This window comes from Cygnus olor, chromosome 17 (assembly GCF_009769625.2).
Source record: "Cygnus olor isolate bCygOlo1 chromosome 17, bCygOlo1.pri.v2, whole genome shotgun sequence".
In the NCBI taxonomy this organism is placed as follows: Eukaryota; Metazoa; Chordata; class Aves; order Anseriformes; family Anatidae; genus Cygnus; species Cygnus olor.
This window is the reverse complement of record NC_049185.1, coordinates 1,215,901-1,240,143: the sequence shown is the minus strand read 5'-3', so window position 1 is coordinate 1,240,143 and position 24,243 is coordinate 1,215,901. Positions and strand designations below refer to the sequence as shown.

The following is a 24,243-nucleotide window of genomic DNA, read 5'->3' as shown; positions in this document are numbered from 1 at the left end:
CGGAGACGCTGCCGTTGGCGCAGCGCTGTGCGTGCTGCAGGGCACCGCAGCGTGGGCTGGACCAGCTCTGGCTGCTCTCATGTCTCCCTGCTCCCCTTTGGGGCATTAATGAGTTTTCCCGTGCCCGTGCATCCTTAATTGTGGTGGTGCCGAGAGCTGGTGGGGCTCAGCCCAGCACCTTTCAGGCTCTCCTCTTGCTGCCGGCCCTTCCCGGGAGAGAAGCAGCTCTCTCGGTGTGCCTGTGCCCTCCTCGGGCAGCCGGCGTGCTGCTGGGCGGGCGGCTGAGGGTCACTCCAAGGGCTCTGGGGGGATTTGCTGTCGTTTCAGCCATCTGTGTCCCCTGGATGTTCCCCTGCGCTGCTGCTCCTGCTGCTGTGCTGCTGCTCCGTGGGCCTGGCTGGGGGCACCACCGACTGCACTTGACACCATGTCCACCGTGTCTTGTTGCCATCCGGCTGCTTGTGCGAGCTGATTTGGGATTCAGGCCGGCTCTGTCCTTGCTTTTTTTCCCATTTGCTTTGTGCTCAGTGTTTCGGGGGGGGGGAGGGGGGGGAGACAAATTAACCGTCTGCCTGTGCTAACGCTGTGCATATCTCACTGCTCGCAATGCAAAGTGCTGAATTTTATGCTGCGCCCCACGACTGGGGCTCTGACATGATGTTAATGTGTTCTGAGCTAAAAAGAGGATGAGAAATGGCCCTTCCCCTGGGATATTTTCTGGTAAGCAGCAGCGCAGATGTGTCCCTGGGTTTTGATGAGCCCAGGAAGGAAGGGAGCACTTATCTACGCAGCACCAGACGCGTGCAAAGCAGCAAGATGCTCTTTCCTGCGATGAATGAAGCAGCAGCCCTTGCTGTACAATGCACCTTTGAAAAAGAGATGATTGAGCGCAGCTGGCAGCTCCCTTCTCCCACGTCACGCCCGGGCGATGGAGCGATGCGTGTCCCGGGCGGGCAGAGGAAGGGGCTGGCTGAGGAGCAGAAGACATCACTCCCTCACCGCCCTGTGCCTCCCAGGTCGGTGTTTTGCTTCCCAAGGATCAGACTCGCAGGGCTGTTCCTCTGGCACTCCGTGCAGGCGGGATCGCAGGCACGATCGCACAGTCCCTCAGCATCCATCATCAGAGGGCTGGAGCTGGGGACATCTCTGCCTCGGTAGTGCTTCCCGGGAGGTTTGTCGTCCCCCGCGGTTCAAACCCCGGGGCAGATGTGATGTGATCATTTACCTGGGTGCGTTCACACTGATTGCCGTTGTCTCTGTGTTCTGCGTTTCTCTTGCTGACCCGATGAGGTCCCAGGTGCCTGCGGGTGTGTGGCACTGGCACCCCAGCAGGACGTGGGTGACCTCGGGTGATCGCTTTCAGCCACGTAAATAATCTGTGGGACGATAATGATGCTCCTATTAGGCTGCAACAAGCTGTGAAATCTGGTGTGTGTGCTGTGACAAGCATGTGAGTCGTGCTGGATCATCCTGACCGCGGCTGCTGACGGCGGCATTCGCCTCCTGCTCCCTGGGGGGGGGTCTTGATGGCATCCTGCCTCCCTCCGCAGGGATCTGAGGGCGCTTTTCCACCACGCCTTTATGGGGATTTGCAGCCCCACCGCCCAGCGCTGAGTTAGGATGTGGTGCAAAACCTTGTGCTAGCTGTGGAGGGAAGAGCCCGCTGTCCCTTCCGTGGCACTGGGCTCACCGGGACCTGGTGCCCGTACCGCGGCGCCTGCTGTCAGCCGTAGTCGCCGGTGTCCTGCCCGCACGGCGGGGCGAGGAGCTGCTGGAATGCTCGGCGGTGACTCAGGCAGCCCAGCCTCCTCGCCCGGCCTTCAGCAGGGCTGCTTCCTCCCTCGTTATTTTCAGACACGCTCGTGGAGTGCAGAGGGTGCTGGCTGCCGCTCCCAAGCCCTGGCTCTGTGCTGTGAGGATGCCAAGGAGCGATCGGGTCTCGGGGCTGCGAGGTTGGAGGCTGGGGCTGGGGCTTCGCTCCAAGCTCGCAGCGAGGGTGGGGGCACGGTGCGGCCCCTCCCGCACCCCCCTTTGCCCCTCTGTAACCTGGAGGATTAAAACCAGGTTCCCGGCAGGGTGTGATGCTGCGTGGGATGGGAGCAGCAGCCCCTCTGCCGGCCTCTCCCTGCCTTGCTGGAGGTTTGGGCATCGGCGTGCTGAAACGCGGCCGCTGCATCGGGGCAGGCGTGGGCATATGGGGCACAACGTGCTCGGCCCCGGGCGAGCTCTGCAGATGGCTGTGATAGCTACAGGACGGCTGCGCCCTCCACTAAAGCACATCTCGTGCCTCTGCCCTGTTGGGGAATTGCTTCTGGTTTGCTTTCATCCTGCAAACTGTTCCTGCGCTCTCCCATGCGGTGCCTTCACCCAGGGGCCTCTCGCCCACTGACCTCTGTGAGAAGGGCTGCTCTCCCCGCACAGTGTGGATTTGCAGCTCTGTCTCGCTCACAATCCAGCTCAGGTTCAGCCCTAGCTAAATTTAGCCACCGCTCCGTAAGGGTTTTTATAAGCTGGATTTCGCGGCGTTGCTCCTGAGAAAGCCCACTGGCTGCAATTGTCTGCACCGTTGGAGCGCTGGGGGATTAACGAAATGAATGGGCCGTGACCCGGGATGCTGGCACCTCGGCTTCGTGTCCCCTGCTCTTGCCCTGATCCACGCCAGGACTGGTCCGAGGCGGCTGCTCGCTGCCCTGCACTGTCACCGCGGGGAGATCGGTGACCGGGGCCGCCCCTCTGCTCCCCGGCCACGTCCTCGCACGGTGACAGCCCCGCGGAGGGCGGCTCGCAGCCTCCGAAGGCCGCTCACGGAGGAGAGGGGACAGCCGCCGGTAGGCGTGGAAGCGGCGATGCCCGTGGGCGGTGAAGCGGCTGGTGCCGGCTCCCTGCCGGCGCTGCCATCGCCCGTTTGAGGTGGGGTAAGGACAGGGGAGACATCCCGCAGTGGGGTGGTGCAGCATTGCTCCGGGTGCTGTTTCGGCTGGAGCGCGGCCAGGCGCCCAGGGCACTGCTGGTGCGGATGGGGCTGTGGGACGGATCCGTGGGGCAGGCTGGCGCTGCCAGGGCAGCATCTCCCACCCTTGGTGTCCTGCGAGCAGGGCACGTTGAGCTGCACCTGCGGCTCTTCTGCCTGTGCCACCTCGGGCGCTCTCAGTGCTCTCTGCAGGGTCGTGTTTGGTGAGGATGGATCCTCCCGGTGCCCCGTCAGTGCTTCCCAGCGGCTGCGTTTCTCTGTCCTCACCCTTGCAGAGTTGCTGGCTGCTGCTTTCTTACCCGTTTCCCTCTTCTCTGCTCTGCTGCCCTCCTCTCGCACTCACCCCAGCCGTGGCTGCTGTCTCGTGGAGCTGCTGCAGCCCCTGCGGTCCCTTCGGGGCGTTCCACCCCCAGGGTCCCGGGGCTTCTTCCTGGTGCCGTTTGCACAGCGTGGGGCGGCTCCCACTCCGCAGCGGCACCCGGCGAGGCCGCGGTGCTCAGCCAGCTGGAGGCAGCACCCGGATGGGTGCCAGCAGAGGGATGACACCGTGTCACCATCCCAGTCCAGAGCGGGGACCTGCCTTTGTGTCCCCGTGCTGAGCCACAGCCACCACTGTCTGCGGGCAGAGCCGTCCCCGGAGTGTCCAGGGGCTTGGGGACAGCGTGCTGTCGACGGCTTTACAGGGAGGGGAAGGCAGGTGGAAGGGGAAGATGCAGCTCTTCGGGCTTTTGCAACTTCAACCACGCAAAAGAAGTCAGTTGCGCCACGTCCTTTGGCGGACGGCAGCAGGGAGTGGTGCTCGGTGACTGCTGGTGGCTGGGGAGGGCTGCAGCCTCGCGAGCATCGCAGGGCGCGGCGGTGCTTCGTGGTGCCCCCTGCACGTGGCTCTTTGTCTTGGGGAGAGACAAAGCTGCTCCTCGCTCCAGCCGGTGCTGCTGCCTTACCGCAACGCCTGCATGTCCCCACAGCAGCTGGCATGTCGTCACCGAAGGTGTGGACAGCCTAAATGGTGACAACCGACCCCTGAAAGTGCTGATTTAGGGACTAGAGAGAGGCGGGAGGAGCCTGGGGAGACCTGCCCAGACTCTGCACCCGTCAGCGGCTCAGTGGTGCGGCAGAGCTCGCGGGCTGGTGCCGTGATGCTCCCCTGGCTCGGGGCTTGGGCTCCGGGTGCCTTTTGGCACCTCTCTAAGGTGTAAGACCAAAGGAATAACTTCAGTTTACCTGGCTGCTGCTTGCAGCTGGGGGTGGGCTTGGAGGGTCTCTGCTGCAGGGCACTCCCCTGGTACCCCCTTGGAGCGCCCCAGGGCACATCTGGCAGCGCAGGGACCGTCCCGGCCATCTTCCCGAAACCTCCAGCGCCATCCATGCTCAGGGCTTGGCTGAGATTCTGGGGAGGAAGCGTGCGGCACTGACGGCTGCTACTCAATCGTGTGGACTTTTTTATAGGGCTGTAAGCGAATGCTGTGCAGACATCCCGTCTGGGATGCAGCCTGGATCCTGGGCGACGCTGCAGCCCTGGGGCAGGAGGAGCCGAGGTGGTTTGGGCTGTGCCTTTTCTTTAGGATACTGGCTCCATCGCCGGGTCCTGGGATTTCTCCTCCACATCCCCTTGGCTTCCAGCTCCCTGCAGACGTGGTCAGGCCAGTTCATCTCTAATTCCCTCCCGTTCCCATATTTACCGTCGCACCAGCAACGCTCTGTTTCTTATCTCGACCTCACCGCTGGCGTTGGGTCGCAGCGGGATAATGCCAGGAGATCTCTTGGTGCATCGTTTCAAAGCGCTCAGCCCCTGAGCGGGGACAGCTGGCACCTCCCTGCCGGCTGCCCGCGGGCTGGGACCTTCCGAGCAGGTAATGAGCTTTCCAGGCTGGGAAGGTCGCGGCCGCTGTCTGATTACTTGCCCTTCTGCTTTCATCCCCTTACTGCAACGCATCAGCGTAATAAAAGAGGCGAGCCTGCCAGCTCGGGGCACGGTTTGGTTTGCACTGGTGCCGGCGGGGTTTGGGCAGGTGCAGGGAGGGGAGCAAAGGGATTTTCTTGGAGGCTTCAGCTTTGGCTGGGTCTGAAGACATCGGGGTCAGACCTGAGCGGTCCCAGACGGCTTGGGGATGTGGGGTGGGAGCGTGGCTGGGGTGCAGGGGACCCGCACGGGGGAAGATTTATGGAGCTCGGGTGTGTGTGGGTCTGCGTGGCTGTGGCGGTGCTCGAGGGTTTAAATCCCTCCCAGCTGGTTTGATGCTGGCTGTTGGGATGTCGGCACACATGCCTGTCCCCTGTGTCTTCCTGCGTAGCCGTGGGACGTTTGTTCCCTCTGCTTTGGGCTGCTTCACCTGGAACGTGAAAGCTGCTGCTCCGTGCTGCTTGCTGCGGCATCGTGCTGCGTCATTTCTGATGTTACCAAACTTCTCTCCCTGGATGAGACTCAAATCCTCCTCCCGTCCGAAGGTTTGCTGAGAACCTGCTGAGTCAGAGCTTTTCTTGGGCAGATCCTGGTAAAATCTGGGGCCGCGTCACGGAAGCTGAAGCCCTGCTGTTGTTTGGCCAGGAGGTAACTCGACGTTCAGGTGCCATCTGCCAGCCCAAAAGAGCTGAATAAGTAACCTGTGAAATCCAAGTGGATGGAAAGATCGTAAATAACCGAGTCTTGCGGATGGTTGAAAGTCAGACCCTCAACATTCTCCGGTTTATCACTGAATTGTTTGGAGCTCCCGCTGCGTGGCGGCGAGCACGTGGTGGGGACAGTGGGGCTTTTGGCCTTGGGCAGGGGCTGTGGCTCCCTGCGCGAGTGTCCCCCCATGCTGTGGTTGTCACCCATCGTCCTGCCTGGCTTCTCCGTGCCTGCAGGAGTAGGGTTGGAGGTGGCTGCTTGGGGTCTGGGGGCATCCCTGTCTGTGTGAGCCCAGCTGGGGCTCCCTGGCCCCGAGGACCCCATCTGCATTGCCTCCATCTCTGAGAGTTTCGGGTTTGGGTTCGGACAGTCAGGGCCAGACCGTTTGCAGCCCCAAGGACACGGGGATGGCGTTTCTCCTGTGACAAGCTCCCAGCTGACATCTCCCTTCCTTCCCTCCAGGCTTGCCGCGATTTCCTGGACTTAGCGGAGACTCACAGCCGCAAATGGCAGCGGGCGCTGCAATATGAGCGGGAGCAGAGGATCCGGCTGGAGGAGACCATCGAGCAGCTAGCCAAGCAGCACAACAGCTTGGAGCGAGCCTGCCGCGGGGCCCCGGGCAGTGCGGGCAGCACCGGCACCGCCAAGGGTGAGCCAGGACAGGGCAGAGCCACAGCGGTGGGGATGGGGAGGGTGCGCAAGCAACGCTCTGCATGCCCGTTGTGTTTGTTTCTACAGAGCCTGTTGCTCCATAATTGTCCCTAATTGTCCCGTTGCTCCTTGCTTGGGGACTTGGATCTCCCCAGACCTCAGGATGTGGTTGCAGGAGAGCGCTGTGCCCCCAGAGCTTGGCTTGCTTCTGCTATCTCGGGCTATCTTGGCAGCCTTCTCCCTTACCCTTGGGAGCATCTCAGGCTGTTGCAGAGGAAACCTGGGGTCCCCAGGGCCACCGAGGTCACGGCTGTGGGGTGGCGCTGTCCCAGCCGGGACTCGTTTGCTGTTTGCAAAAGTTATTTATCGGGCAATAAAATCTTACAGCTTTGGCTAGTAGTGCCAAATCTCCTTCCCTGCAGGAGACATTAGTTACAGCCTGGTAGCCAAAAGCTGCAAGTAGAGCCGTGTTTTATTTTAAAAGGATTTATGGACTCGAGGGAGAAGCGAGCTGCTGCTGGAGGGGCGAAGGTGGTGCCAGGGGGGTGTAGGGGAAGGCACAAATCCATCCCAACCCCCTTGCACAGGGTGGTCCTGTTCCTTTGGAAGGACATAGGGACGGTGTGGGGAAGGAAGGTGCCGTACCCTGCAAACAACCCAGCAGCATGGGGCTGGGGCTGAGGCCGGGGCATCCGTCCTCGTCCCTGCACACAGGCTCAGCAGCACTTTGCAGGATGTGCTGTCCCCATTTTGGAGCAGGCGTAGCACCCAGAGGCCCCAGGCAGGACTGGGGTCCCACGTCTCCGTGATGGGGAGGGACATGGCTCACTTTGTGAGGCCACAGTTTAATGTGAAATGGCTGCAGGCAGAGGCGGCAGCAGGCAAAAACACCACTGTGCTTGTGCTGGGAGGTTTGGGGAACGGGTGTTTTAGGGGTTGTCAGCTCTGCTGCATGCCTGGCACTGTCCTGGCTGCTCGGACAGTGACTTCGTGGCAGAGAAGCAAAGCTACTGGGACTCGGGGAGCAGCACCAGGTCTCAAAGTCCCCTCGTGTTTAATGTCCGGGGGGGGGCGTGGGGTACGTGTGGCTCAGGCTGTGGCTCCTGGCTTCCTAGTGACCTCTCCCCAAGCAGCAGGGAAGAGAAATGTTTTTAAGTGCGTGGCTGGAAAACCCAAGGGCCAGGAAGTCTGTCTGAGCAACACCTGAAACATTTGGCTTTTTTTTTTCTGTTTTAAGCCAAACCGGATTTCCCAGCAGACGTGGCGATGCCGGAGCAGGAGCTGGTTGGGCAGCCTGGTGACGCTTTGGAGGTGGCCCTGAGCGTGGCAGGGGAGCCTTGCGTGCCTCGACTGGGGGGCAGGATGCAAGCTGCAAGGGCACGTTCTTGGTTTTAGGAGCTGGAAACCGGCACGGCATCCTCTCATTGTGGAGGGGAATGGAAAGGAGGGGTCCGTGCAAGGAAGGCTAGTGTGAGATAAGCTGTGAAGGAAGCCTGTGTTGGAGGGGACACAGCAGGAGGAGGACACGGGGGACAGCGGTGACAGTGAGACTTGTGCTCGATGGACTCCGAAGGGGACTGGCAGCAACTGAGCATCTCAAACCCTTTGTGCCCACAGGGAGTGTGCAGTCCTCAAAAGGAGAGGCCAGTGACGAAGATGAAGAGACGGAGTATTTTGATGCCATGGAGGATGCACCAGCTTTTATCACTGTAACCGCAGACCCCAAGCACCACAGGTACGAGCCCCTGCCCCGGGGCCTGGCGAAGCCCCCTGAGCATGTGGCAAGAGTTTGCCTGGTGTTGCGCTTAGGCTTTAGAGCAGCCTCCCCTCCTGAGGGGGAGTTACCCGCGTGTGCACATCCCCCAGCAAACCGGCTGCCTCTGCCCTGGCCAACTGCATCCGAGTGTGCAAAAAGCAGATGTGGGCTCAAGGGAGGCAGGAGCCTGGAGGGAGATGGCTTGGTTCTGGGAGCACCGGGCAGAGGAGGGGAGTATCTTGTCATCCTGTTCTTACTCCTCCCAGGGTATCTCTTTGGGCTAGAGGCACCTGTGGTCTGAACCACGGCCACACTGCTGTGCTTTCTGGCAAAAGGAGTATCTCTCAGCCCCCTCTGATGCCCACACTTGGCCTCCATCACCCCGTTGCCTTCCTGGCAGCACCCTGGGTGGTGGAGGGAGATGCCCCTGGTGGTGGTGGCTGAGCAGCACTGCCCCGGCTCCTCTCTCCCCTTCTCTGCCCTTTCTCACCTTCAGCGTTTGGGCTTTTTTTCCCCGCAGGCGTTCGGGCAGTAACCTGAGCGGGGCCAGCGAGGGGCACCCCGAGGACTGGAACCTGGAGGACAGCGTGAGTCGGCTGGGCAGGGTGGGAGGGATGAAATGCAAGGAGAGGAGGAGTGAGCGCAGCTTAGACCTGTGCATCCGTTGCTTCTGCAGGTCTTTGAAAGCTCAAATCAAAGCAGCTACAATGAGTCTTGCAAAGACCTTCTGCCGAAGAAAAGGAGGCGGACCCGCATCCCCGACAAACCCAACTACAGCCTTAACCTCTGGAGCATCATGAAGAACTGCATCGGCAAAGAGCTGTCCAAGATCCCCATGCCCGTAAGTGAGCCCCGAGAGCTTTGCTGCCATGACGCAGGTGCCAAGCTGAAGGTTTGGTTTGCTGCAAAGAATTTGAATTATTGCTCCAGGTGGTCCTGCAGGTGTTGTGGCAGCACAGCAGCCTCTGCGCAGGCTGGAGAGCGTGTCACCAACTGTCACACCCGTCCTGGCTGCAATTTGTTTGCTCTTGAAATTGTCCACTGCTATGAGGAGCCAGCACAGCCAGAAAGCACAAGCAGCCAGGCAGGAGGAGTCTGTCCTCAGCAGCATGGAGCTGTGCTGCTAATTGCTTTGTGGTAAATAGCTCCGACGTCATGGCTGTTGCATTAGGGTCTGTTTGAATCTGGTTGGCTCTTTCTTTGGGACTGATTCCTTCTCCTGTACTGGCTGTGGAGAGCCCTGGAGTGCCCATGTGGTGCCCAGGGCAAGCTGGAGCAGAGAGACATTGCCCGAATGTCCCCTGCAAATCCAACCACTGCAGAGGCAAGGAGAGAACCGGGGCATCTTGAATCCCTTTGTGTTCAAGGATTTCACCCAGGGGCCAGAAGGAGAGACCTTGCTGCTGATCACACTTTCCCCCGTGTGAGCCTGGGGACATGATGCTGGGTGAGCAGCCCCATGTACCTTTCTCTGTTCTGTACCAGCAGCGTGTTTCATCCAGGGACTCAAAAGTACCTTTACTTTCCTTGCAAAGAGCGCCCTTGCAGTGAAAGAGGTGCCTGGGGTCAATTTACAGACAGCCCTTCTACCTCTGCGTGCTGCTGGGCTCACTCCTTAGGGTGAAGGCTTCCTGCAGGTGTTCAGAGGAGAGGGTTTGCTGGCAGGGGTCTGTCTGGAGAAACCCCTCTTACATGGGCTGCTGCAGAGGGTAAGTGGGGAGTGCATTTAATTCTTGCAGGTAAATGTGCCTCATTTACTTATGTGTATGAGGCCTTTTTCCTCCTCCATTTCAAAAAGAGGAGGAGAAATCCCTGCTGTCACTGGTCTGGTCTGGAGATATGGAGCTTCCTCTGCGTAGGGGCAGGGGCATCCCACGGCTGGTTTGCACCTGGGGTGGGTTGCGCTAGCTGGTACCGACCCAGACGCAATGCTGCCCACACCAAAGCTCCTCCAAGGCTGTAGCAGAAAGAGTTTTTCAGAACAAACCAGCCCTATACAGGCTGCTGCTTTGCTAGCAGGTCTTGGCCAGCCCAGTAAGCGGCGTGGGTGCCGCTGCAAGTAATCTGCTTCCCGAACCCCATGAAATCCTGGCAAGCTTGGGAGAATATACCTTATTTCTTAGAACAGTACCTGACACACCTGGAGAAAAAGACGGGTTTGTCTCTTCCTTGGGCCATTTCCAGCTGAGATCCGCAGCCCAGTGCTGTCCGTTAGCATTTCTGCAAAAACATCAATATCAGATACAGGCGTGATGGGCACAGAAATAAGTTCAGGACATGGAATACCAGCAGCTGCGGCGCCAACAGAGAGCAAATACCTACCTCCCCTACCAATCGAAATGTTCTGGGAGCTGCTGAGCAGAGCCAAAGCCTGGCAGCGACGCGTTGTGCCTCGCGCAGCAGCCCCGGTACCCGCTCAGGGCTGCAGTTCCTCCATCCCTCTCGGGGGCAGGCGGATGGGTTTCCCAGCAAGTGTTCAACAGAGCCACGAGTGGTAAGGAAATGGCTCACCCTGGCGTCAGCTTGCTGTTAGCCCCTCTCTCTGGATCCCTGCCCTGTGCTGTGGGGAAGCAGAGACAGGAGGGGTTTTCGTCCCAGCTGTAGCCGGAGGGCAGAGAGAGGCATTGCAGCCCGCACACAGCGTTTCTCTGGGAGGTTTGCCCCGAGAGCAAGAAGCTTGCGGTAAGGCACCGAGGGGCCACTACATCTGCCTTCAGCGGCCGTTTACGTTCGCTCTCCGTATGTTTGTGCCTGGGAGCAGGGGAGGTCACAGCTCGGTGAAGTGAAGCGCAGCCGTCTGACGAGGGCTCGCAGGCTGACAGAGCGAGGGAAGACGAGAAGGGAGCAGAGCAGCCAGCTGGGGAAAGGCTGTTTGGAAAGCCGGTCAGTTCCAGTGCAAACCAGTACAAACCACTGGTGAGCCCACTGTGCTGTGCTCCGTGGTGTGGGGTGGCTGCAGCAGGAGCTTCTCCTTCCGTGTACTTCAACCAATTCTTGGCCTTTTGGGAGCATTTCTGAGACCCCCTCTCACTCCCTGGGGACGCGATGGATTGGAAAATCTCCCCCTGCAAACTCCGCGTTCATTCCTTCATTTTTCCTCCGAATGAACAAATCCGCAGCAGTGAAATGGAACAAAGCAGCTGTAGGGATTTTGCATTTTGAGGGGGTTAAGCTTCATTCCTCCATCAGAAGGTTTTGCTTCATGGCTTCCTGAGCGGTGCCGATGGGAGGCCGCAGCTGCCGGCTTTGTTCTCGAGCTGCCTGCTCCAGTGGCGGCTCTCCGGAGTTACCCCGAGCTGGCAGCGATTTGCTTCTCTGCGGATGCGCTGCTGCCCTTTCTGGGTGACTCTGTCTTTCTTGGATGCTCTAAGATCCCTCTTGTTTACAGGCTGAATTCCTGAGTGGAATGATCTGAGGTTTATTTTCTTTAACATAAAACGTGTAATTGGGCTTTTGGAAGTGGTTCTCCCATCCTTCAACCATCTGCTCATTCTAAAATACATTTTTTGATCTGAAATGAAAGCAAAAAGTGAATTTTGGATGGTTTTGAGGCAGAGCACTTTCCACTCATGCGACAGAAAATCTCTTTCTGTTTTTTTTTTTTTTTTTGTCATGATTCTAATTCTTTTCAGAACAAATAGATTGCTAAAACCAACTGTTTTTTGTTTTTTTTTCTCTTTTTTTCCCCAAAGACATTTGCAGTGAGAATCCTGCCCAACCTGGCAACATACCTCAAACTTCTCCAGTTGACAAGGCGATGATTTGGGGCTGGAAATAAATGCACGGGGGGCTCTCCTGGGACAGAGCTGCCTCTCTGTCTTTTGCCCCGTGGTGCGTTGCTGCTGTCGCTGCCTGCAGCTCACAAACGCGGTGTGGGTGCTGATGTGGGGCTGCAGTCGCAGGAGCAGGGATGCCCCTAAATCAGGTTTTTGAGGCTCTCCCAGTCACTGGGCTGCATCACAGAGGCAATGGAGGTGGCTGAAGGTTGCCCAGGGGTGCTCACCTCTACCCCTGTGCCGCCTCTTGCTCCTGGCCTGACAGATGCTGGCCAGGAGGGAGCTGGGCACTGCTGAGGCTCATTTTGGGAGACATCAGTGCCTGATTTGGAGCATGCGTGAGCTGGGATGGTGTCTGGTTAGCCTGCGGGGCTGCCAGCTCCCTGCTGGGCTGTTCCCAGCTCAGCCCAGCTGGGCACTTCAAAGCCTTCAGGCTCTCGTGGCATGGTTCAGGGAGCACGTTATAGCACGAGTCTCTTGCTTTATTTCACAATTGCGTGGCGCTGCAGAGGCAGCGTGCGTGCAGGGCACCCTGGCACATCCAGTGCCGTGCCGTGAGCCCCGCGCTGGGACAGCCGACGGCGTGGGATGCTGTTGGGGAGCAGGACACGGTGCTGGGGTGAAAGGCAGATGGTGAAGTGCCCAGCTTGGCCCCTGTCCTGCTTTGCTGACCTCCCTCCTCTCTCCCTGCAGGTAAACTTCAACGAGCCGCTCTCCATGCTGCAGCGGCTGACGGAGGACCTGGAGTACCACGAGCTGCTGGACAAAGCTGTCAAGTGCGAGAGCTCCACGGAGCAGATGTGTTTCGTGGCTGCGTTTTCGGTGTCTTCCTACTCGACGACGGTCCACCGCACAGCAAAGCCATTCAACCCGCTGCTGGGGGAAACCTACGAGCTTGACCGGCTAGAGGAGTTTGGCTTCCGTTCCCTGTGCGAGCAGGTGAGGCATGGGCTGCATGGGCTGCGTGCCCACCAGGCAGCAGCGCTGTCCCGCTGCTCATGTCCAGCCAAAGTAGCCCCTTCCCCAAAGGAGACCCAGCATCTCCTTGTGCTGAGCCTTCCTCCTGGCCGAGACTGCCAACGCGGTGCTCCTGGCACTGGCAGAAGCAGCAGCAAACACAACCTGAGCTATCTGCAGGAGCAGGAGTGTTGTGTGGCCGTCCCAGCATTGCAGAGCAGGAGATGGGGGGGAAAAAAAGGGAAGGAGAAGAGCATCTGTCACCATGGCAGGTTTCATGGCAGCCTGCTTGGGTCTGGGGTCTCTGTAACATCTCAACACTTGAGCAGACAGGGAGAAGACACATCAGTGAAGCCTGCAAGCTCTGGCACAGTTCCTCCCCATTTCCGTGCATCTAATGGCTGGAAAAAGCCTCAGGATCTTGTTTCTTTCTTGTTATGCTGAAAAGTTTTAGTTTCAAAGCTTGGGGGCAACCTGAGAGCCTCTAACATCCTCGTGTGCTAACCACAGAGTGCATCTGACACGTATCGGTCAAACAGCAGGTCTTAATTAAAAACCTGGAGTGTTTAATGGGTTGAGACCTGTGAAGAAAATTGACTCTTTAATTATGTGGCATGCTTGGCTGGTGCGTCCCATCCTCCTGGGGGCGGGCAGGGCCGTTTATCACCATTGCAGGCAGGACATCATATTGGTGGGGGCTCCAGGAGGTGGCTGTGCTGTATCGGGAGCAGAGCAACCATCACATCTTTCAGCTCTCAGAAGCATCAAACAAACCCACAAAGCTCCATCACTCTGCAGAGGCCTACGTAGGTCCAAGACCTGCAGCACCATTGAGCAGACCGTGCCCACTGAGGGCTGTGGGTCAGTCGTTTTGTGGGGCTGTGCTTGCAAGCCATGTCTTCCAGGTGCTCGGTCCCCTTTGGCAGGGCTTTGGAGATGCTGCACTTTGTTCATACTGGGGCAGGAGCATTTTTGGTCTGGGCAAGGCTAGTCAGAGAGCTCCTGAGAAGGGCATAGTATAAGGAAAGAGCTTTGCTGCTCATCTGGACACGGAGCAGCAGCAGGAGGAGACACTAGGGTCTCCGGTCAGCTCCTACCAGGACACGTAGGTGCAAGCAAAACCACTCCATGGTAATGGCTGCTTGTTGCTCAGTGCTTTGCTCATGCAAAGCTCCGGCCCCAGGCAGAATGGCACCTCTTGTCACATCGTGTCCCTCTGTGTCCCTCCGTGTCCCTCTGTGCCGCTGCGAGCTCTCTCAGCTGCTCTGGTCTGGGCGGTGATGGTGAGCTGGCTGTGCGTGGTCTCCTGGAGATGTCGCCCCTTGCAGGGACAAAAGTAAAGATGCTTCAGTAGGTGACCTCTGGAACTGATGCCTCTGCTGTCCCTTCATGCCATCTGCCCAGCACTGGGCAGCTGTGCTTGTCCCCAGTGACCAGTGACACCCATACAGCCTGTCCCAGTTGTGGGAGCTCACGCCCAGGGCTGCAGCGAGCCCGGACACTGCTGACCCGAGTGTAAGGAGCTGCAGCTATAACGGTGCCTCCCCATCGTGCTCTGTCTGGTGCCACTCCCAGCATTAATTCACCCCTCCTGCCTCGCAGCCCAATTCCCAAACTGGCTTTATGCACAGCTGAGAGAAATGGGGGTCTCTGTTCCCCCTTATGCCACATCAGCCCTGCTCACCCTCGTGGTAGGAAGCAGGTGGGTGCCAACATGGTGGTACCAGGATACTCGATCCACCTGTTAGCCACAGGCACATCTCATCATCACGTTCTGTACAGTCAGTTTAGCAAGTTTGGTTTGTTACCCCAGTTTGGGCTGTGATGATGAAGCCTAGTGCTGCCTGTCAGGTACCGCCGGAGAGCCCCGACATCACTCCCATGCTTGTCATTCCTTTTCCTGTTTCTTCACCCTCCTTCTCACCACGCTTCTGTGTCCCTTTCTCCGTCCTCATCTCCCAGATAAATAACCTGCTCTGAATTACTTACAACCCCTGCCCCGGGATGTGCTGGCAGCGTGGGGTGGACAGACGGACGGACGCTGTTCGCACTGCTCTGACTGCTTCCATTCCCTTGGGAGCAGTGGGTGCTGCTCAGCCCGCCGACCTGCTGAGCAAAGCGTTGATAATCCTGTGCCTTAAATCCAGTTATCCAAATAGGATTTTCTCCCGCCGGTGACCGAGAGGTTTAATGGAGAAGTTTTGGCTCTGCTCACGGTTGTAATCCGGCTGCTCAGGGCACTCAGGCTGTGATGACACCGGTGCGTGTAGTCTCTGAATGCAGGGGCGTGCACGTCAGCCCCAGGGTCAGACAGAAAGGGTGGCTGGCACCTCACGGGCTCTTTCTTCTCTCTTCCAGGTGAGCCACCACCCGCCGGCGGCTGCCCACCACGTCTTCTCCAAGCGAGGGTGGACGTTATGGCAGGAAATCACGATCGCCAGCAAGTTCAGGGGCAAATACCTCTCCATCATGCCTCTGGGTAGGTGACTCATGCTCAGGGGATCGGGGCTGGCTCTGAAGAGCTCCCAAGAGGTCAAAGCAGCATGCCAGTCCCATGGGCTCCTGTAGGGCTCGATGAACCCCACCCTGAGCATTGTAGGAGTACGGGTTTGTGCTCCTGGTCACAGACAATCCTGAAACACCAACCATAACCCTGGAGGTGGAAACTATGCCAGCTGCAAAGGGAGAGTGCTTTGCTTGCTGATGAGGTGCTCAGGAAATATCCTGGCTTAACTCGTGCCAAGGTGGCACCCGGACTGGCCAGTGGGAGGTGGCGGTGGCCAGCAGACAGCCAGTTTTGTACTCCTGCTTGCCCATAAATTGCTTTCTCCTTAAATGCTGTTTAAAGATCAACTTGCTGCCTGTTTCAGCCCTCTCCCCAGCAGCCAGAGGCAAGAAGCTGCCTCCCTGCAGTGTTGTGTTTGCCTTCCCCCCATCCCAGGGCTGGGCAGCACACCTGGGGCTGGTCCCCTCTGTGTGGTCTCATGGCACGTTCCCAAACAGCTTCTAAAATAAGAGCTTTTGGGATCAGAAAGAGGGCACGGGACCTGGCAGGTACCACAGCTGCTTCAGCATAGCCAACCACGGGGAGGGATGGGCGCGGACCCCGTGCTGGTTTGGGGCTGATGGGTGGGCACAGGCGCGGTGCTCGGGCCTCCCTTCCTGTCCCCACCCTGAGCCCGGGGCTCTGTGCTCCCACAGGTGCCATCCACCTCGAGTTCCACTCCAGCGGGAACCACTACGTCTGGAGGAAGGTCACCTCCACCGTTCACAACATCATCGTGGGCAAGCTCTGGATTGACCAGGTGGGTGCTCAGGCCGGCCTCGGAAGAGCGGGGTGGTGTGTTGGCCTTGCGGGGCTGGGGCTGGGATGGGTTCGGCCATGGGGCTGCAGCGGGGAGCAGAAGTGGTGCTGCAGCTGAGGCTGATGTGCAGCTGCACAAGCGGTGACTAACGGCTCATTTGTCTCCTTGCGAAGTCTCTCACTTGCTGTGGTTCTGTCTTTTATCTAGTCTGGTGAAATAGAGATTGTTAACCATAAGTCAAAAGATAAATGCCAGCTGAAATTTACCCCCTACAGCTACTTCTCCAGAGACGTCCCCCGAAAGGTACGTAGCCAGAAATCTCCCTGCTCCTTCTGGTGGCCTGGCTCTTCCCTCTGAGCTCGGCTGGGGCTCACAGGGTCCTGGCCCGAGGGCGGGAGGGATCCCAGCACGGGGCGATCTGCACTGGCACCTTCATGTAGTGCAGCTCAACGGGGAGGGCTGGGAGGGCAGCACTGAAATCTGTGTCTGGGAGCTGGGCAGGACTGGATGGGCTGGAGGACCAGCTGCGGGGGCTGGGTCGGGATGGGACCCACCTGCTGGGTGCAGCTGGATGCTGTCCTCATGTCTGAGGACACACAGCACCACTTGAGTTGCCAGGTCCAGCTATTTCGCTCCCGGAGGCTGTTCTTCCTCTCTGCACACCTCTTTGTCCCCTGGGCACTTTCAGAAGCCACCAGAGCCACCTCCTGCACTTTTGTCTCTCCTTCTGCCAGGTGACGGGGGTGGTGAGCGACGCTGATGGTAAAGCCCACTACGTCATGTCTGGCACGTGGGACGAGAAGATGGAGTGCTCCAAGATAGTGCACAGCAGCCACGGCAGCACCAGCTCAGAGGGCAAACAGAAAACCGTCTACCAAACGCTGTCTCCAAAGGTCCTGTGGAAGAAGTACCCCCTCCCGTGAGTCCCATCCTGCGGTGTGGCGTGCTGGGCAGCAAGGTTTTGGGCAGCCAGGTGCTGGTTTGGGCTGAGGTTTGGTTCTCCTGACTGCTGGCTGTGGCAGGGCGAGGTGCTGGCTGCTCTGCCTCGCCAGCGAGTCCCTGTCCCATGGGTGACTTCAGCTCTCTGGGGACCAGCCCTGCTGTCGGACACCGAACCAGTGTCCAGCAGCACGAGCAGCTGGTCCCTGCCTGGGAGACACGGTGCTGGGGTGGTCCCCAGTGGAAAGTGCGTGGCCCTTGGTGCTGGGCTGTCCCCTTGTGCAGGCTCTGGTCTGGCAGTTCTTGGGTTGGGTTGTTTTGTGTTTCGGCTGTGTGATACCGGAGCTCATAGGCTTTGTTTTTAGCTCCCCCACACCAAAGCAATAGAGGAGGGGTCTGTGCTCCCCCCTGAGCTCCTCCAGAGGCATCCCTGACATCTTCACTTAGGGGGTGGGATGCAGGGCTCCCCTTAAGTGTGCTCCACACAAAGCGTTTTGGGGATCGGAATAATAGACACAGCAGCTTTGGTGGGCTGGGGTGAGACACCAGCACCTGAAGGGGTGGGAGCTCTGCTCGAGGCAGGCACCGCCTCCGCGGTCCTGACCGGAGCTCTCCGGCTGCAGGGAGAACGCCGAGAACATGTACTTCTTCTCCGACCTGGCCCTCACCCTGAATGAGCCCGAGGAGCGGGTGGCCCCCACGGACAGCCGGCTGCGTCCCGACCAGCGGCTGATGGAGAGCGGCCGCTGGGACGAGGCCAACGTGGAGAAGCAGCGGCTGGAGGAGAAGCAGCGGGCCGTGCGCCGCAGGAGGGAGGCCGAGGCCGTGGAAGCCCTGGAGGAAGGTGGGATGCGACGGGATGGATGCGGGACAGGGAGGAGGGGGTCCCGCGGGGAAACCCTGCTGGGTTTGGGGAGGAAGGACCGAACCCTCATCATCTCCATCCCCGCGCAGGGAAGGACTACGAAGGCTACATCCCGCTGTGGTTCGAGCGGAAGGTGGATCCGGTGACAGGGGAGCTGATCTGCGTGTACAAAGGTGGCTACTGGGAGGCCAAGGACAAGCAAGACTGGAGCGTGTGCCCCGATATCTTCTGAACTGCTCTGCCTGCTCTGGCCTGGCCGGCCCTGGGCGCCTCTGCAGCAGGACAGACAGAGGGACAGTGAGGACATGCTGGCAACATCCTGCCGGCAGGTGACAGTGCAAATAAACACACACACACACACACTCATGCAGAAATCTGAAAAAGAAAATCTAAACAGGGATTCCAAACCTATTTTTTTATGCACTAATAAATAGCATCCTTTTTTTTTTTTAATGGTGGCTTTTTCAGCTACTGATTAGGAATATGGACACGAGAATCTGGTTTGTTTTTAGCCTAGTATATTTATTGCTATCAGGAGTTGCTGCCTCTATCTTTCAATGCCTCAGCTGTATTGGCTGAGACGTCAACTTCCAAAGATGCTCGCGTCGTGGGGATGCCGTGCATTTGTGTGAGCTCTTTCTTTGACTTTTTTTTTTTCCTCATTTGTGCGTGGACTTTAAGGAGATCTAAAAAAAAAAATCTGCTTCTGGTTCAGGTTCCTTCAAAGTCAAACACAAACAACTCCAAATCTGCTCAGAAAACACCGGGGGCTGTGGCCGAGGCGCTTGTTCCTGGAGGCTGCTGGTGGTTCCCGCAGTGCCCGGTCATCCCAGTAATACCAATCAGGACGTTTCAGCTGGTGACCATTTTTCGTTTTTGTTTTCACTTTAAAGAAGCCTTTGAGCAGATTCCCCATGGTCTGCTGTGTTTAGTCAAGGTTTGGGACTGTCTTTAACATGATGCTTTGTGATTGGAGTGAGGTTTGGTTTGGTTTTCCCGTACCTGCATCCGAAGGGGGCTGAGACAGCGAGCTGCTGGTGGGGTGTGAGGAGGTGCTTGAGCACAGAGTGAAGAAATTTGTCGCCCAGCGAAGCTTTGGGGCTTGCAGACCAGCTCTCAGCTCCGAGTCTCAGCAGGACTGACGGGTGGCAGGATCTCTGCTGTCAGAGAGGCTCCCGGGAAGCAGCGTTTGTCCTGCTTTCCCCTCCCTGTGTCTTCCCCAGTTTGCAGGTTTCAGGTCATGGCTAGAACACCCCTCGTGCTGCTGGATGAAAACAGCAGGATTCCTGCAGCTCCTCTCCTGGAAGAGCTGAGCAAGCCCTGCAGGTGATGGGTGAGGACCAGCAGTGAGTGATGCTTGGGCACTGGGCATGCCTGGTCCCCTGGTGCAGAGCAAGGACCCAGGAGATGATGGACAGATCCAGTGGATCCCGCTGGGACAGAGGGAATTGGAGGTACCTGCACACCTGCCTTTGCCTCCTTAGATTCCATTTTTGGTGTCTTCTTCTTTGGGTGTTCATCGTATCACGCTGACTGCTCCCTCCTGCGGGTCAGAGGCCACCTGTAGCCGGACTGTCACATCCACATCGGAAGATAATTAGCAATAATAAACTTTGAGGCAATGGGAACTGGAAACCCCAGGCTGCACACGGAACACTTATGCAATCAGGTTCCTCTTACCATCAGTCTCCTCCTGGTCAGCTTCTCCAGCACCTCCATACCTGTTATTTACAGCAAACCCATGTGTACAGTATATATAGACCCTGTATGGCGTAACAGTAGTGAGTGGCTATTGGAGTGGGAACACCCGCTGATCTCAATGTATCCCTTAATCTTATTTATTTGCTTCTAATTTATATATATATATATATAAATACATAAAAAATTATTTTGCTTAAATTTCTATGGTATACAATAGATAAAAAATGATGAAGACAGAAGCGTCTGTCTGAGTTTTTGTAGTACGAGTATGGCCATTTCCCTAGGCTTGTCCCGAGGTAGGGTGTAGGGGTGATGGTGATTTGTTCCCAAAGCAGAGAAGCAACATTTTGCTCCAAAGCTCTTCATTGACCCAAACTGCCACGTGAGGTTGGCCACAGCTGGCACAAGCTGCGCCATGTCTCGTCCTGGGGCCGGGAGGAGGCTCCGTGCCCAGCTGTCCCGCTGCGCTCAGGACAGCAGCAGAAGTGGCACGGGGTGGGTTGCTCCACTGGATGGGTTTTGTAAAATGGACTAGAGATTGAGCACTTCCAAATGCCTTATTTTCCTTGTGTTGTCAATGCAAGTGTTACGCCAGGGCTGGGAAGGGCGAGGAGCTCTGGGCTGTCCCAAGACCTGGACCCGAGCATCCCCGTGGCAGAGGTGACGTTGCTCAGGGAGTGTTGGCACCGAGTGTCCTGCTGGGCTCTGGGACACCAGGAGCTCCTCTGCGATGTTCCCCCCGATGTCTCTCCAAAAATCACCATCACGGACACTACACAGCTTAGCAGAGCCTGGGGAGTGTGAGGAGCAACCCCAGAAACAGCAATCCCTCATTTTTTAGGCTAATTTTAAAAACTGCAGTATCTTCCAGAGATCATCTAGCGGCAACGCTTAATCTGAGCACCATCTCCTGGTCCTTCTACCCGCCTCACCCCCCCCCCCAAAAAAAAAAAAAAAAAATTAATGTCATTCTACTGTAAATGCTGTTGAATGTATTTCTTTTTGAACAATATGTTGTGAGTGATCCCTCTTCTCCTACACGGTAATAAAACTTGGATTCGGGAGTTTTAAAAGGCGCAGTGCTGAGGTTATCGCTCGCCCCCCCAAATCTGCACGTGGAGGTCCTGGGGAAGCCCCGAGGTGGGCACATGGTGGGCGAGGGGTCCGGGGAAGGGACCACTGGAGGTGGCCCGGAGAAGAAGGTTGTCCGAGGGGAGGAGAACTGTGGGAGGGGGACATGGGGTGGAGGCCCAGAGACAAGGAGGCCCAGGGAAGGGTTGTCCATGGAAGAAGGAGGATCAGGAGCGAGGCTGCCCTGGGGAGGAGATGGTCCAGGGGGCAGGAAGCAGGGCCAGGGGAGGAGGTGGCCCAGCGGAGGTGGTCCAAAGGAGGAGATGGCCAAGGGAAGGTGGCCCGGGTAAGCAGGGACAGGAGAGGTGGCCCAGGGGAAGGTGCCCAGGGGAAGAAATTCTCCAGGGATGGTGGCCCAGAGGAGGAAGAGGAGCAGGGAAGGGGTTGCCCAGGGAGGCAGGAGGGCTGGGGGAGGCGGGGAGATGGCCCAGCAGAGGTCGTGCAGGGGAGGAGGACCAGGCTGGGAGGGACGGGAGAGGAGTCCCAGGGGATGGCTCCCAGGGAGGAGGCCCAGCAGAGGCGGAGGAGGCCCCGGGACAGGAGATGGGGGGGGAAATCCCAGGGCAGGCTGAGACTTGGCCGGGCCACTGCAACGTTGCCAGGTGACAGACAACAGCGCGCAGCCCTGCCGGTACCGTGCCGTGCCGGGAGGAGCCCCCTGCCCGCTCTGGGTGCAGGCAGCGGGGCGAGGGGCCAGCAGGGCCCAAACACCCCGGTGGCCTGGCCCTCAGCTCCAGCAGGTGGGTGAGCCTGGCTGCCTCGTTCTTGGCACGTTCACTCTGAAGCCTAATGAGCACGCTGAGCCTTCGAGGGCAGAAGCCGCGCAGCGTGGAGCTGAGGTGTGGGGGGCTGGAGGGAACGATGAAACACCAACACCGGGGTGCTCCGGCCCTGACCCACCCGCAGAGCCAGGGCACTGGGGCACACAGAAGAGCCTGCGACACCTCTCCCGATGCCTTTGATGTCTCCAGGATGGCTGGTGAGTGGGGACAGGGATCCTTGCAGCCGCTGGCAAGGACGATGCGCAGGGCATTATGCAGCTGTTACCATTTAAATAAAACAACAGCGCACCACAGAGCCCAAAATAGCAAATGCTAGAGAGCAAAAGGGCACCCTGGGATCCCGCAGCTGACACACAAACGTTGCTGGAAGGGGGAGTGCTGGGGCTTTGCTGGTGCAAAGGGCACGTTGGGACCGGGAACCTCACATCCAGCGGTCGCTTCCTTGTCGCAGCAGTGGAGCTTGCAGCATCCTGCCTGTGCGTCCTGTGCTGAGCTGTGCTGCTTTGCGGTGCCTGAAAAATTAGCCTGCCCCTCCCCCCCCCCCCCCCGCCCCCAAGAAAAAGCCATGTAACAGCATTTTCTTTGTCCCTGTTTTGGAAGCAGCTCAGGGTCCGGCTCTGGCTGGGGAGGCTCAGGGCGCTCCGCTCTCCCGTGGCACAGAGCCGGCGGGACGTGGCTCCTGGAGGCAGCGTCAGGGCGACGGGAGCAGCTCCAGCTCTGTCTGCACCGAGGACTTGGCTGCCGCATTTTGGGAGGGCATGGTGGAGCACGCAGTGTTCTCCGAGGGGGAGGAGGATGAGGCCCTCTCTTTCCCTACCAAGGACGATGGCGATGGGCAGGATGCGTCCCTCTCCGTGAGACCAGGCTGTCCCTGGCGGGACACGTCCCCATGGCTGACGAGGAGGGAGAGCCTGGAGTCCCTGGGAGTGAGGATTTCCACGCTGAGCCAGATCAGTGCTGGGACAGCCCGAGGGGGTCCCTGCCCAGCCCCCTCTGAGGGGGACACGGGGCATCCCTGGAGACCCCCAGGCAGCTTGGCCAGCAGGAGTGGGGCCGGGACCGGGGGACGCCCCAGGAGCAAGCCCACGGAGACCAGACATCAGCAGCCAGCAGCTGTCCGGGGGTGGCAAGGAAGGGACGCCGCCCTCACAGTGGAGAAGGAAGGAGGTGGCAGCAGGCAGAGGGGAGCTCGCTGCTCATCTCACCGTGAGTCGGGGCTGGCCCCGGGGTACAGGGGCTGGAAGAGGACGGGGGGACCAGGGCCAAGCAGGGCACAAGGGAAGCGTGGCAGGGGCTGAGGCTGGGTGTCCTGGAGGGCCCACACAGGAAATGCAATGGCAGGAACCAGCCCTCATTTGCTCATGGGGTTTGTGGTGTCCCCCCAAAATGCCGTGTGGTCCTGCAGGTACTGAGGCAGCAGCGGGACCCTCCGGCAGATGCAGCCCCCACTCCAAGGTGCCGAGCTTCGTGTCCTGCCCAGGCGGAGTGACCCAGCCCCAGTGGCAGTGCGGGAGGCTGGCAGCTGTCCTGTCCCACAAGGTACCCATGGGCACAGCGGGACGGGCGGGGTGGCTGCTGCCATGCGGAGGGGACACGGCTGGGATGTTCTCGTCCCCGAGTCCCACGCAAGACCTGGCAGCAGACCTTGCCGGTGGCCATAGGAAGGCTCAGCATGGGGACATTTATCAAAGAAATGAATAATTGCAAATGAAGACCTGAAGGAAAACCTTCCAGTACTCAAGAACAGTTCATCATTGTGAAAGTCGTTACCTTTATCAAGTTAATTAGCTGTATAAGTGCTGGCTGCATGCGGCAGCACTTCCCAAGGGTTTGTGGGTTGGTGTCACTCACCCATGTCCATCTCCATCCCTCCAGCTGGTGTCGCTGCGCAGGGCCCTGCGGAGGAGTCAGGAGAGGACGCAAGAGCTGGGAGCTGGTGCTCGGGGGACCTGGAGAGAAGGGGAAAGAGGCAGGTGTGCTGCAGCCCTCAGGGATTCATCCTGCTCTGAGGCTGGAGCCACAGCCCTGAGGATGGGGCTGAAACCCCAAAGGGTCCCATGGGTGGGCTCCGGGGTGTCCCGGTGGGAACATGGGTGATGCTGTCCCTGCAGCAGGGCTGGCTGGGCGCTGCTGTCATGGACACAGGAGCAGCTGGACCTGGAGAAGGTGGTGGGCACCCCAAGTTGGGTAAAGCAGGGTGGGGGCTGGGGGGGCTCTGGGTGAGCTGGGGGACAGCAGGGTGAGGGGCTGGGCTGGCCAGGGCTGGCCAGGGCTGCGGCTACATGGGGAGGAAAGCGCGGAGCTGGTTCTGTGTGGAGGAGGTGGGAAGTGGAGAAGGGGGGGTCCTGTCTCAGCAGGGGCTCTCAGAGAGGCTGTGATGGGGGCACGGGGCAGGCACGAAGGGCAACGTTGGCTCTGCGAGATGAGAAACTGGAGCTGCAGGAGGTTGGTGCGTGCTGTGGGTCTGGGGCTGCGTGGGACAGACCCGGGGAGGGAGGGAGCGGGTCCCTTGTCAAGGCCAAGCCCCTCATCCAGCCACCTGCGTGTCCCGTGTCAGGGTATGGCCAAGTTCCTAAAACAGTTTAAAGAGAGAGGATCCATGGGGAAAAGCAGCCCTGTGGCTGTGCCCAGGCCTGGCTGGTTGTGCTGCAGTCTGGGAGGTCCCTCGCAGCGCAGGCAGAGCTTGCAGCTCCTGCAGTGCTGGCACGATGCTGGTTGCCGCCGTGCCCACGCTTCCCACCCAGCCTGAGCCAGCGTTGGGGGGACTGCACATGGGAAGTGCCTTGCTGGGCCTGGGT

The 24,243-nt window shown here is 58.8% G+C and overlaps 2 protein-coding genes across 4 annotated transcripts in view; both read left to right on the top strand.

The window, feature by feature from the left end:
* Nucleotides 1-20,600, top strand: part of OSBP2 (oxysterol binding protein 2) — a 97,261-nt gene extending 76,661 nt beyond the window's left edge. For all 3 annotated transcript variants that reach the window (XM_040577061.1, XM_040577063.1, XM_040577062.1), the window contains 11 exons: nt 6,045-6,231; nt 7,851-7,968; nt 8,510-8,576; nt 8,666-8,830; nt 12,459-12,704; nt 15,081-15,201; nt 15,924-16,027; nt 16,235-16,330; nt 16,762-16,946; nt 17,590-17,810; nt 17,921-20,600. In XM_040577061.1, coding sequence (XP_040432995.1) covers nt 6,045-6,231; nt 7,851-7,968; nt 8,510-8,576; nt 8,666-8,830; nt 12,459-12,704; nt 15,081-15,201; nt 15,924-16,027; nt 16,235-16,330; nt 16,762-16,946; nt 17,590-17,810; nt 17,921-18,063 — 1,653 coding nt within the window. In that variant the 3' untranslated portion in view covers nt 18,064-20,600. The remainder of the gene's footprint in view (nt 1-6,044; nt 6,232-7,850; nt 7,969-8,509; nt 8,577-8,665; nt 8,831-12,458; nt 12,705-15,080; nt 15,202-15,923; nt 16,028-16,234; nt 16,331-16,761; nt 16,947-17,589; nt 17,811-17,920) is intronic.
* Nucleotides 20,601-22,047: 1,447 nt separating this feature from the next.
* LOC121079814 lies at nt 22,048-23,542 on the top strand. Its single transcript, XM_040577567.1, has 3 exons — nt 22,048-22,651; nt 22,851-22,984; nt 23,321-23,542. Exons 1-3 carry the CDS (start codon nt 22,204-22,206, stop codon nt 23,540-23,542), a joined length of 804 nt encoding a protein of 267 aa, XP_040433501.1. The 5' UTR covers nt 22,048-22,203.
* Nucleotides 23,543-24,243: the final 701 nt, after the last annotated feature.